Source organism: Diplotaxodon limnothrissa, linkage group LG23 (genome assembly GCF_057381915.1).
Source record: "Diplotaxodon limnothrissa isolate DT_005_m linkage group LG23, D_limnothrissa_male_GT1.1, whole genome shotgun sequence".
Classification (NCBI taxonomy): domain Eukaryota; kingdom Metazoa; phylum Chordata; class Actinopteri; order Cichliformes; family Cichlidae; genus Diplotaxodon; species Diplotaxodon limnothrissa.
Window position 1 is genome coordinate 35,236,197 of NC_140617.1, and position 12,759 is coordinate 35,248,955.

Here is a 12,759-nt window from a genome sequence, read left to right on the forward strand (position 1 = left end):
AGAGTATGCCGTTTTCATGCTACAAATCAGTTTTGATGAAAATGCATTGTGGCAAACTCTAACATAGCAGTTTTCCGTACTTAGACTTGTAGCCGCTTGCCTCCCCCGCAGAGCACGGCTCTTTGGAGGCGTCTGCTATATAAATGTAGGCTGGGGAGTGCAGTACATCACACAGATAGCTCAAAAGGGTGTACTCGTATTCTTTGGCATGCTTAAAATTTTCAAGTTGGTCATACTTAAACTTTTGCTCAGAACTGGTACTCCAGTTTGGGCCACTGGTTTGTCGCAGCTATGCCATTTTGGAGTGGTCATAACTCACTGTCCCACAGTAACAAAATTTAGTCCCATCGTAACAACATTGTAACAAACAAAATGTCAAACACTTCCATAATTCAGCATGTTATCTTTTACACCTTTATTTGGGCTCCCAATACACAAATCAAGGATATGTTCATCAATACAGAGTCTGCTTTAGATCTCATGATACATTGAATGGAAGGAGGTCTGGACTGATGCAATAAACCAATAACAGTTTAATTCTGAACTACAGTCCTATATACACAATCTTATTTTAGAGATCTGTATTTTCTTGTAGTTAATAACATTTATCATACTGAATAGTAATTGACAAGGTACAATCACACGGCCTTTTTTTTTTTTGCGCTTTCAGCCGCTATATCTTAAATGCACTTTCACAGCAGATGTAAAGTAAACTTCATTTTAGCTCTATAGTGAATCTGCACAAAACTTCAGGCACGGCCCGATAGGCAAATGGAGTTCCCCTCACATTTTTATTTGTTCGGAACTGTTGATGCGCTCTTTTAAATATATGCAGACCGTGTTTCCTAAGAGAGACGCCAAAGTTTTGCTTTTGTTTTCGTCAGCAAACCGACGAGGTGATACATCTCCACAGATACAGGTAATAAACCCAAACAGAGGAAGATTCGTTCTTTTATCAAAAATTCAAGACCTGAGATTTTTAGTGAAACAAAATGTCTTAACATACAAAAACGGAAGAAAAAACAAACAAACAAAAAAACATGAACTGTAAACTGTCACAATGGTTGCGTTGCGTCTTCCCTTTTGTGACTAAAAACATCCGTGTTAAAAATAGATGTCAGCTCAAGTTAAGAGAACATTTAAAAACCTCTTTTTTCAGCCGCATTTCAAAAACATCCAATTTTTGAGTGTGCGCTGCAAGCTAGTAGTACACAGCTCTATGACATTTGACAGTTTGACAAGAATCATCAATGATCAGTGTGTAGACACGACTGAGGGTGATGCAGAATTCAGATAACTTAAGACAAATAAAATCATTTTTAAAATTTTAATAAACATGGTAATACCTTATTGTAGACAACACTGGGGACTCTCTGGGTTACAAGTTCATCCCTTGGGCACTTAGTAAAGAGTCCAGCATGTCAAAAGTGTCTTTGTAGTCAGTGTGCTGCCCGTTAGATGTCAGCATGCCGTTGGTTCCGTCATGGCCGTGGTGCTCCATCATCCTCTGGTTGCTGTCTGAGTAGTGAGACGAGCTCAGGCTTCCTTTGGAGGTCCTGCTGCTCTTAGACGAGTGGTGGTGGTGGTGGTGGTGGTGATGGTGGTGATTGTGGCTGCCGGCATCAGGGTGGGGTCTCTTACGAGACGAGCCAGAGGAGCTGCCCTCGATGCAGTGGTTGCCGGGAGTACGGGCAGATAAGGAAGAGTTGTCTATTGCCCCTCTGTTGTTTGCACTGAGGGAGTACGAGTGCGAGTGGCTGTGTTTCGAGTGGCGGTGGCTGCTGTGCTCTCTGTGTTTGTCTTTGCCTGGCAGAGCCCCACCCTGCTCCGAGCTGCCGTGGCGCTCCGATGAAACTTTGATCCGCATTTTGAGCTCCTCGCTAGTGGCCGAGCCGTTTTCTGCATATGAGGCTGCGAGGCGAGGTTTTTTAGAGCTGGGCTTTTCTTTCCTGTCACCCGGCTGGCTGGCCTGCTGCGGCTGAGAGCGTTTCTTGTGGTGGTGAGAGGACAACGGCGGAGGAGTGTAGACATCTGTGCTTGGCTCCTCCTTAACGCCGTTCTGCAAGGCCAGCTCGGCCGCGTGTTTCTCTCTGTACTTTTCCAGAGTCAAGACTTTCTGTGGCCGCGAAAAAGCGGCGGTGTTCACAGCGAGCTCGCTGCTAGTCCCGCCTGCAGCTTTGTGTTTGGGCTTCACCAGGGTGAAGTCTGAGTGGGCGGGCTGGGAGAACTGGTCGTACCCGCAAGCCTTTGATTGGTCGTTTAGTGGCTGGTATGAGGCGAACGGGGTTGTGATGGTATTTAGGTTGGGCATATCTGTAGAGTCTGATGCTGAGGGGAAAAAGGAGTTGGTGACACCAGGAAGGCTTTCTAAGGATGTTCCCTGGAAGGCAGTGTCCCCAGTTGAACCATCTGTCTTTGGCTTCTTAGCAGCTTGAATCGCCTGCAGACAGAAAAGGCAAACTCAGCATGACATACGAACAATACAAATCTCCACAGTACCAGCTGTGCCCTATGTTCTGGGCTGTCTGATGTTTTTCACCTACCCTCCAGTTTCGTATCCTCTTCAGCTTGCTGGGTGTCTTCTCCAGGATTTGAAGAAACTCATGGGTGAGCTCTGAAAACAAACAAGGCAGCCTCAGCTCTACCAGCTCTCTAACAAGGGCTCAATTGTAACACACAAGGTGGACAAATCCACTGAGCGGGACTCGCTATAATTATCAAAACAAAACCATCAGCTGGCTCTACAGAGCTCTTGCAGATGGACTCCAGGACCCAGAGAAGGAAGACGACCAGTGTCACCATTTGCAGTGAAAGACTGTATAACTGCAGTTTGAACATACGACACTAGATGCACCGAATAAGCAGATGAACTATTCTAAGGACAGCAGTAACGTGGCCATTCAGATCAGAGCTCGCTGTTTAGAAGAAACGTTTAAAGTACGAGTAAGACGATGGTCCAGTGTCAACTCTGTTCTAGACGAGGGATAAGGAAGGAAACAGGTAACGTTGCTAAAATTTAAAGTCGGAGCCTTCAGACTATGAAGAACTAGGGCAACACATTTTCAGATTAAAGGTGAATTACAGGTGTGTGCGACTACTAGACAAAAACAGTCACTATTCTCAATCCTGGGTACCAGATGTACTTGTCATTTAATCTAAATGTTAATAATTAAACATTTTAATTGATACCCAGTGCTGGTGTTGTGTCCTAAATGTTATGCAGCCATCTGCCACCAGATAGAGCTGCAGCTCCATAAAGCCTCAGTGTTCCCTGTGAAATAAAGTCAAACCTCATACTAGAAAGTAGTACATATGCAGGGTTTTCCTGGCTCAGAATGGACCTTTGGTTGAGGGGCGATTTTATATGTTAACAAAGCAGAAATCGCAGCACAGCCAACATTTTAATGTGTGTTTGGGGATTTTTATCAGATGACCTCTGTGCTGTAAAATCAGGACAAATAAATTACTGAAAAGCAAAGCCCGATTTGTGTTAGTCTTTGTGGGTGAGGTCACTGTTACGTACTCGTGCAGCAGTCTGACAATAAAAAGAGAAAAGTGTTTATCGTGATCTGATCTACAGTCTGCACAGAAACAGATTCCTCAGTTCCTCTGATACACAAGACATGGAAATGTGCTGGTGCTAAAACTTTGTGGCCCACACAAAGCAAACACTTGTGTCACACCCAATTTAGTGTTGGCAATGCCGTAATATACTACTGCTGGAAGCTCTGGGAGAGCCTGGGCTAAAAGTGAGACCCAGCTTATTCACCATCTGTCTAAAACACAGCAGCTGTGGATGAAGAGAGACCACACTGTTGGAAGGTGAACACATTGTGTTTGAAGTTTATGTTGCTTTTTTAAACACATTTAAAGATGCTTGATCAGAAAGAAGAGTTTGTAACTTTTTTGTGCTTTATGAAATGCTGAGAAGACACTTTCCTTGTACGAACTGTGTGACTTTACTTTGCTGGGATGTGAATTTCTACAACTCAAAATATGCTCTTACCGTTAAGCAGCTGTAACGTTACTGTGCGGTCCACATACTCCCACCAGTGTTTGCCATCTGTAGACACAGGGATCTCCCATTTGGACCACTTGCAGGCCAGGTGGATGCAGACACATGCGACGACTGTGGGCCTGTACTGTAGGCAGAAGGTGGTGAGGTGCAAACTGCAGGAGACAAGAAACGCAAAAGACGACTGTCAGCTGACGGATCTGCGCACCAACTTGCATGATCTACTATATATTTTACTGTTTAACAGACAAACAGTGGTGACTGTCAGATTCAGTTATCTTCGTATCACATACACATATCCTTACCTCACAGGACTCCCCTGTCTAAAACCTATATCTGTTAGATTGTGTTCCTAAATGTCTCAAATGATTACATAAATATAGACGTACTGATTTTTATTATTTGTTTTGTGTTAATGTAAAAATGATGGAAATTACAAAACAACAGCGTTTCTTAATCTCTTAAGAAAAATAAAGAGTTTCAGTTTTGATATTTTTACACAGCGCTTATATACAGTATAAAATTAGTGACGATTCAAATGTAGCCACGCTGAGACTGAGAAACACTGATGTTGATAGCCAAGACAAGTGATTACGCTTTCAGTTTTCTACAGTTAATTTCTCCCACACCCTAACACCCAAACTACACTGCAAACTGCCCCACAAAGCCTGTGGGCAGCTTTGAAGTCATCATGTCACAGCAGTTTAATGTCACAACCAGTCTGTGGGCCACTCTTGCTTGTGCTCTTACGTGTCCTTCAGCCGGCTGCAGAGAAGCGCAAAGCCCACTGTCTGCGCTTTTCATGCCGTTTCCCCTGATGATGTTTCACACCTCTTTCGTGGTGACCTCAGCTGTCGCTCCCTTAAAAGTTCAGGCCAATAAGTAGTCCACACTGAGCTACAAGTCGTTGTTTTTGTTGGAAGAATGTGTCAAAGCTAGTTTATGTACCCCTGTGTGTACACAGCTAGCTACACACCAACAGTACTAAGTACCAACAAGCTTAACAAGTCATTCATCAAATGTCTTTGAATCACTGGAAGCTAAATGAACAATGACGTCTATATTCTTCCAAGCAGAACACACAGGCCCAACTAACAGAAGCGTTTAAATATGGGGTTGCAAAGAAATGGGTTATGTCACAGTAGCAATGTCCATCTTTTATATACAGAGTGTGTGCTTAAAAAAATAGAGGCCTATTGTTGCATTTGAAGCCCACAGACAATATATATTTGCACTTTATTATATGTTTCAACTCTATTAGCCTTAGTCTAAAACTTTAGGAGAAAGTAAGTAAAGGATGTGTCTATTATTCATCTGTAAAACAAAAAAACGTTTGCTATGTCGAGCTTCCTATGTCACAACAGTGGCTGTCTTTTTACCAGGCTAAATCACCATGGTAACATAAAACCAGGAGACTTACGTTCAGAGGTTTAGTTTGAAATCAGCTTAAATGCCCTTTGTAATATACTTTCTCCCCCAATCAACATGATTTTCACTTTGATATGTACAAACCAAAACAACATCCATGTCTCCAAAATTAGAGTATGGGACAGTTTTAATGCTTAGGTAAATCCAGTTTAAAGCGAACCCTTCATCTGATTAAGACTGAATGGAGAAGACAAGACTCACAAATATCTTGTGTGGAAAAAGATTCACGTAACGCATGAAGTGCCCCTTGTTATGTGAGCACGAACAGAGTCTGAAGGAAGAAGGGATTTAGGTTTTGTTGAGCTAGCTAATATTCCTCACAGTACTCCGTAGTGACCCTCTGGAGTCCTCTAGAACAAAAGCATTCAGTTTGCAGTATAGTTTGGCGTTTCATTGTTAGCTCCTCTGGATTTAAAAAAAGATCAAAAAGAAACATTTAAAAAGAACAGTAACCGTACTTACCAAGAAACTCTAAAAGTTTAAGAATCTTTAGTGGCAATCTATATTCAGGCTACCGTTTGAGACTTTTTTTTTTAAAGACATGTGCACTCGGTACCAAACAACTTCGAGAGGTAAACAGCAACACTACACTCCACATTGTGCATTCAACCCCTATGTGCCAACACAGAGCCCTTGTACAATACACCGCACACAGCAGCCTGGTCGGTACTTCCCCATTGGGGGTTCCCAGGATCCAAGTGCAAACAGGGCGTTGGACACAGGAAGGGGTACCCTGCAGTGCAGGAAGCTATAGTGTGCCATTACAGTGCAATAATGGGAACAGGATAACAACCTGTTGGTAGCCATATAATAGGAAGTCTGTGCCAAATCCTTGCTTGCTGTAAAACAAGAGAAAAAACTGGTTTTAGAGCAAAGCTGATAACACACAGCAGTAGTTCTTGAAAAGTAACAGGTGAGGAAAAAGGTAATACCTCGCACTAGCTGGGAACATCGCACAACATCTGTGTGCGGATGATCAACTGTTATTTCAAAACCTGCAACCAGGAAGGAAGATTGTCAGGCAGAGGTGCAAATACAGAAGCAGAACATCAGTGAGATAATGTTTTGGGTTTTTTTTTTACATTTGCTCAACAGAACGGGAGGAAAAACGCTGCATCAGAATATGTGAAAAAGTGTCAGCATGCATGTGTGGTACTTTAGTCATTTTCTTCTGTGTGTAACCCCCCTCTTGGTGTTACACTGGTCTATTGTAGAAACCAGGAAAACCAAGGACAGCAGAAAGTGTGTGCAGTCTGTGCAGCGCAGCCTGTACTCACCCAGAGTTTGTAGCACGATTGTTTCCAGTGCTACAAGCTCTTGTGCCTGCTGCTGGAATGCCTGAAACAGATCAAGCCGTGAAGAATTAAAAACGACCCTCGACAACCACAAACAAATCCATTTTTATAAGCGCACACACAAAACAAAAATACAATCAGTGGACAGGAATGTTAATGGAGCAAGCCTGTTAGCATTATACATTAGGGATGTCACAAAACTCGAATTTCAAACTCGATACCATTTTCAATGCCATGGAAAGGTGTCGACACCATGCTGCAACAACAGGAGCAATGGCGCAGAATTCATTTCTGCTGCAGCTGTTTACATCCCCAGTTCTGCTCATCAGACCTGAAACCCATCTGATTCCTGCTCTGCTCTGGATTTCACTCATTATTTGCTCGGATTAGTTCTCCACACGCTGAACTCTACTCAGTTCAGCTACGGATCGCCTGCTAGTTCATAAAGCCAGCGACCCGTCAGTGTTTGTAATCTACTCTGCCACGGCTCAGTACTCCAGCACGACCTGCAGTCTACCAGCTGTTACTTTAATGCTAACAGATGGCTAATGTGGCTATCAGATAACTGCTAAAAGGTAAATGGCTAATGCTAACGTGTGCGCCTTCCAGGTTAACATTTATGAAAACTGTTTAATACTTTAATGCTGTTGAAATGGAAACTTTCCTGACCTCTGAAATTCCTCCTGAACTCTTCTTCAGTGTTATGAAGGTTAACTACTTCAGCTGTTAGTGAGAGGAGGAGCTGTGTGAAGTTGTGTGTCGAAGGCTGAGGCAAAAGACAGCACTGTTGGTATCGATGCTGTTGTAAAGAAGTTTCGTAATTCAGTAGGAATTTTAGTATAAATTATAACCAAGTATCATTTCTTTGTGAACTCTACTGGATATAATTGGTTTAATTTGGTGGACACACACACGCTGACATACACAGACACGTTTATACAAAAACTGAAAAGGTTGATGTGTGTCCGTCTCCGTTTTGGATGGGTGGAATTTTTTCTGTATACTTGTGGCGGTCACCTTGTGCTAACAGTCAAGACTGAATTAAGCCCACCCAATCATCATTAACAATTACATTTTCTTTTAAGTAAATGGAAGTTTAAAACCTCAAAAAAGCCAATATGGCTTATGACAGAGGAAAAACAAAAGAAACAGCCATGCTGCAAAACATGAAAAAATTTGGATGTAACCAAATTATCTTTGTCCTTTCTTGTACAACAAACTAAGACTGAAAGACTTTTGATTAAATTAAGAAAATTCAGCATGCAACTCACGTTTAACAGTCTCTGATACTCAACATTATCTATGATGACACTCAGCGAACTGTAACAGAGGCTACTTCTGTGAAAAGCATTTGATTAAATTAAGCAAATTCAGTAATTAACTCACATCAGTCTCTGACTTCAGAGTCAGCTGTGACAACAGATACGTTTATTCTAGACATCAAACTGCAGCTGCGATTACTTTACAGACAAAAAGCTGCAGTTTGCTGCCTGCCATCGCTGCCTCCAGTCAGAGGTCAAACCTAACAAATGGTGCGATCCACACAGACTCCAGTACACATCTCATGAGTGTCGCCTGCTTTTCACCAGACAGCAGAGCTCAAAGTAATCACTTTGTTAATCAAGGCCTTTCCAGCTCATTTTCACATTAAATTATTATTATCCCGATCTACTCAGCCATGTCGACATCTGGCACTTCTGACACACAGGAGTGGGCCTTCACATGCAAAGAAAAATAATGGTTATGCATCTGCCCTCTTTTATATAAATGTGGTTGTGGGGAACAGTTGTGCCAAACCAATGAAAGACTCTAGTACAGGCATGGGCAAACTACGGCCCATCAAACGTTTTGATCCGGCCCGCCAAACTTGAAAAAAAATTAATAAATTAACCTTGTTAATGTTTTATTTCCCCTGCAATTCTGATGTGATGAAGCTTCCCCGGAGTAAGCTTGTTAACGTCACCACAGATGGATCTCTGAATTTAACGGGAAAAAACGTTGGCCTGCTGAGGAGAATCCAGAATAAAGTGAAAGATGAAAACCCTGACCAGGATGTCATTTTTCTCCACTGCATCCTCCACCAGGAATCTCTATGTAAATCGGTGTTACAGCTGAATCATGTTGTGAATCCTGAGGTGAAACTTGTCAACTTCATACGCGCACGGGGACTTCAGCACCGTCAGTTCATTGCATTCTTGGAGGAAACTGATGCGGATCACCAGGACCTGCTTTATCACTCCCGTGTCCGCTGGTTGAGTTTGGGCAAAGTGTTTCAACGAGTGTGGGAGCTCAAAGAGGAGATTGGCGTGTTTTTGGAGCGGCAGGGGAAGACTGAGGAATTTCCTGAGCTGAGCAACAAGAGCTGGATGTGTGACTTTGCGTTTGCTACGGACGTATTTTCACACTTGAATGAGCTCAACGTGAAACTGCAGGGGAAGGAGCACTTTGTGCATGACATGCACACAAACGTGAAAGCCTTCAAATCCAAGCTGGCTTTATTCTCCAGGCAGATTTTGAACACGTCATTCACTCATTTTCCTACACTAGGCACGCTGAAAGAGGCCGGAGCAAAAGTAAAGAAATACAGTGAGTCACTGGATGCACTGCACGGAGAATTCTGCCGTCGGTTTTTGGATTTCGATAAAATTGACAATCACTGGCCTTTCCTCTGTCACAAGACCCTGAAACAGCTCCAGAGGAGCTTCAGCTCGAACTCATCGACCTTCAGTCCAACCCTGCCTTAAAAGAGAAGTTCAGCTCTCTGAAACTAAATGACTTCTATGCTTCACTCAATGATGCCGCGTTTCCAAATCTAAGACGAAAAGCGCAGATGATGTTGGCTTTGTTCGGCTCTACCTTCGTGTGTGAACAGACATTCAGCGTCATGAACATCAACAAAGCCAGCCACAGATCCAAGTTAACAGACCTACACCTCAGATCCATCCTGAGAATCGCCACAACAAAACTAACTCCAGACTTTGATGCGCTGCCTAAAAAAGGAGACCAACAACACTGCTCCCATTAAAATGTGTGTGTCTCCGTGATACGCACGTTGTTAAAATGAACAGTGTGCGCAGATCAAATATAACGCTTCACAGACTGACTTGCTGCAACTGTTTCGTTCTTGCACTGGTCGTTGTTGACTTTTGGCACCGGGGAAACAAATTGAATAAAAGGAACAGGACAAGTACATCTGCATCTCCTACCGTTTTTGGAAAAAAAAAAAAAAAAAGAGTCAGGAGGAGAGTGATGTGATATCCTGAAGGATAACAGAACTTTCAGTGCTTTAAAATAAAATGTTCATTTATTTGATTTTCAGTGTTTAAAGACTCATTTCGAAGTCAGAGATTTTATTGTAATGTTCTTCTTCATTTTCATTGGAAATTAAAGCACATGTTTTCTCCATATCCCAAGATGTGTATTTTCCCCCCCAATGAGGTGATGTTTTCAAAGCATGCCATCTATCTGCTCCTGTTCCGGCCCCTTTGTCAAATGTTAGAACTCAATGTGGCCCACGAATCAAAAAGTTCGCCCACCCCTGCTCTAGTATAAACATGGTTAGAACCCGATGAAGAGAAGAAGGACGGGCAAGTTTTTTTTATACATTTAAAAAGGGTGAAAGGTCCAAAAGACAAATGTTAAGAGCCATTTTGTCTATTTAGCTGATGTCATCCTACGCTTTGGAATTAGTCACCAACCATATGTGAGCAAGGCTTTCCAGCAAACATTCACTTCACACTGGGAGTGAGATAACTTCCAGGTATGTCTCCGCCTCTCCTTTCTCTAGGAACAGCACCGTTTTTTGTGCTTGGGGCCACGTAGTATGCATTATAAAGGATAGCTAGCACTACCTTAACGGTCACATAACCCCCAAATGACCCAGGCTCACTCCTAGTAGTGGTATTGTTATTTCCAATCTCACAAGGTAATGATAGGATAATCAGACCATGGAAAAAGGTGCTCAACCTTTAAGACTGTTTCCTTTCAGCTCATGGCACAAAGTTGGTTTAGAAGATTATATACTGGCATAAACCGAGGGATCGTAAAACCTCAGAACTAGTGATCAACATGTGTTAAAGTTTTCCAGAGCTAAATAAGAGATCTGAAATAAAATAGATCAGCAGGACACATATCGAAAAGAAAAACAAATAGACCAAAAACCTCGGCTTCACGTTTCTACTAGTCGCAGCATCAGTACAATCCATATGTAACCTCTAAAAACCACACTGTAAGGTCTGTGAAACATTAACTTACAAAGTATGGAAAAACATAAGCTCCAGAGCAGTCACAGTTTACTCACGTTGCTTTTAGTGTCCAGGGGAGGATCTTGTGGGTTAATCCAGGCATGGGCTATTTTAATGACGTGCTCCAGCTTCCTGGGCTGCTCCTCAACTTTAGCTGCCAGGAACAACGTAGTCTGGGAAATTATCTATACAAGGGAGGAAAGGAAAAACACAGTTTTGCTAGTCTGCGGCAAAGGTGATCGTGATATCAGCGAACAACGCAGCGATACTTACATTTCTATTGAATTTGGTGAAGGAGTGGATCATATAAAACCTGTGCATATAAACTATAGCAGTGTTGATAATTAATTGAGAGCTGAGTGAACGGTTAAGGAAATCACATGGATGGTTCACAGGCAAATAAACAACGCCATTAGATTAGAAAGCTTAGTACTGAGTTAAGGCCTTGGAGATCGCAAAACGTGAGGCCGCGGGTTAAAACCCTGTCAACACACTCATAATTACACAAAGCCCACATTTCCAATGTGGGCTGGAATCGTGTATAGAGTGGCAAAATGTTTACAACACACATACGACTAATATCAGTATCTCTGCTTTTAGTAGACAAAAGCTAACAATAGAAACAACAGACTGACGAGCCAAACAATAGCTAAGCTAGCTAGCGGGCCTCATCACCTCCGGCGGGTCACAAACGTCCTGTGAGAGGAGTTAAAATGGCTCATCTTATCAGAGAGGCCTATGTATACAACACCGAACCATTGGACACCTGTTTACACAATCACAGGATAAAATATAACAAGCATTTCATTTCGAGCCGCACTCTATGCTAATGCTAACTACAGACAGCCCGCCTGCCGTCCGGCAAGACTCAGCGTTTCAGAAAGGATACACGTTGAGTCTCTGGCCAATTTCTTGGATTAAGTTGGCAGCCTGCTGTCGGTAAGCGAGCTCTTTGTCTGCTTCTATTCCACAGCGTCGAGACGGCGTATTTTCGAGCTGCTCCCGGGTGAAGAGCCATTTCGTAGAGGGTCCCCGGTGGACCGCCATTACGCTCCCACTGCCAAGCCCGACGGTCTAGCACCGGGAGGGAGTGGGGCAAGCGGGGCACCGGAAGGAAGAGAGAAGACGCGTAAACCGACACGAAACCGGTAATATATTCTGTGAATAGCGCCCCGACGGTCGGTGGTGCAAATCGCACGCCGTGTAGACAATGCGTTACTGGTGTTCCAACCCGATTTTGTTTACAAATAAAAAACAAACAAACCCAAAAACTAAAGCTGAATTATGTAATTACTCCAGTAGGTTGCTTTATTTAGCCCAGAAACACTAACAGCTTGTCTGTGTAGTTTCGCAGTAACCATTTAAATTAAGACTAGCGAGAACGGGAGTACGGACTCGATTTAAAAAATAAAAACGAAAATATTTATATTATTAAATATTACCCACTACAGGTCACAACTGTACTTTGGGCATTGCTGCTATTATATGTATTATATGTATAAGTGTATATAATGATGCAAGTGCCCTTTGACTGCTTTACCTTTGTGCCGATTTTTATTAAAATCAAACATAAAGTACAAAAGACTTATGAAAGCAGGCATGCGGGTTAGTTCTGTTTGTTTGTTTGTTTATTTATTAACAATTTTACTGTTATGGATGTTTACACATCCAAAAAATGATCACTGTGCATTAAAGTAGTTAGCACATGTTGATGATGTCATCAAGCTGCGCCTGTTTTGGTGAAAGCATGGCAGCAGCTAAAACCATTATCATCTGC

General features: G+C 42.6%; 2 protein-coding genes across 2 annotated transcripts; one reads left to right on the forward strand and one right to left on the reverse strand.

Annotated features, from left to right (window-relative positions):
- Positions 1-593: 593 nt before the first annotated feature.
- On the reverse strand, positions 594-12,052 carry ccnt2b (cyclin T2b). Its single transcript, XM_085347443.1, has 9 exons — positions 11,872-12,052; positions 11,256-11,337; positions 11,039-11,167; positions 6,721-6,781; positions 6,376-6,438; positions 6,237-6,282; positions 4,007-4,170; positions 2,544-2,614; positions 594-2,440 (listed from the first exon to the last, which is right to left on the reverse strand). Exons 1-9 carry the CDS (start codon positions 12,027-12,029, stop codon positions 1,379-1,381), a joined length of 1,836 nt encoding a protein of 611 aa, XP_085203569.1. The 5' UTR covers positions 12,030-12,052; the 3' UTR covers positions 594-1,378.
- On the forward strand, positions 8,667-9,482 carry LOC146608603 (general transcription factor II-I repeat domain-containing protein 2-like). Its single transcript, XM_085347750.1, has one exon. The coding sequence runs from the start codon at positions 8,667-8,669 to the stop codon at positions 9,480-9,482; it is 816 nt and encodes a 271-aa protein (XP_085203876.1).
- Positions 12,053-12,759: the final 707 nt, after the last annotated feature.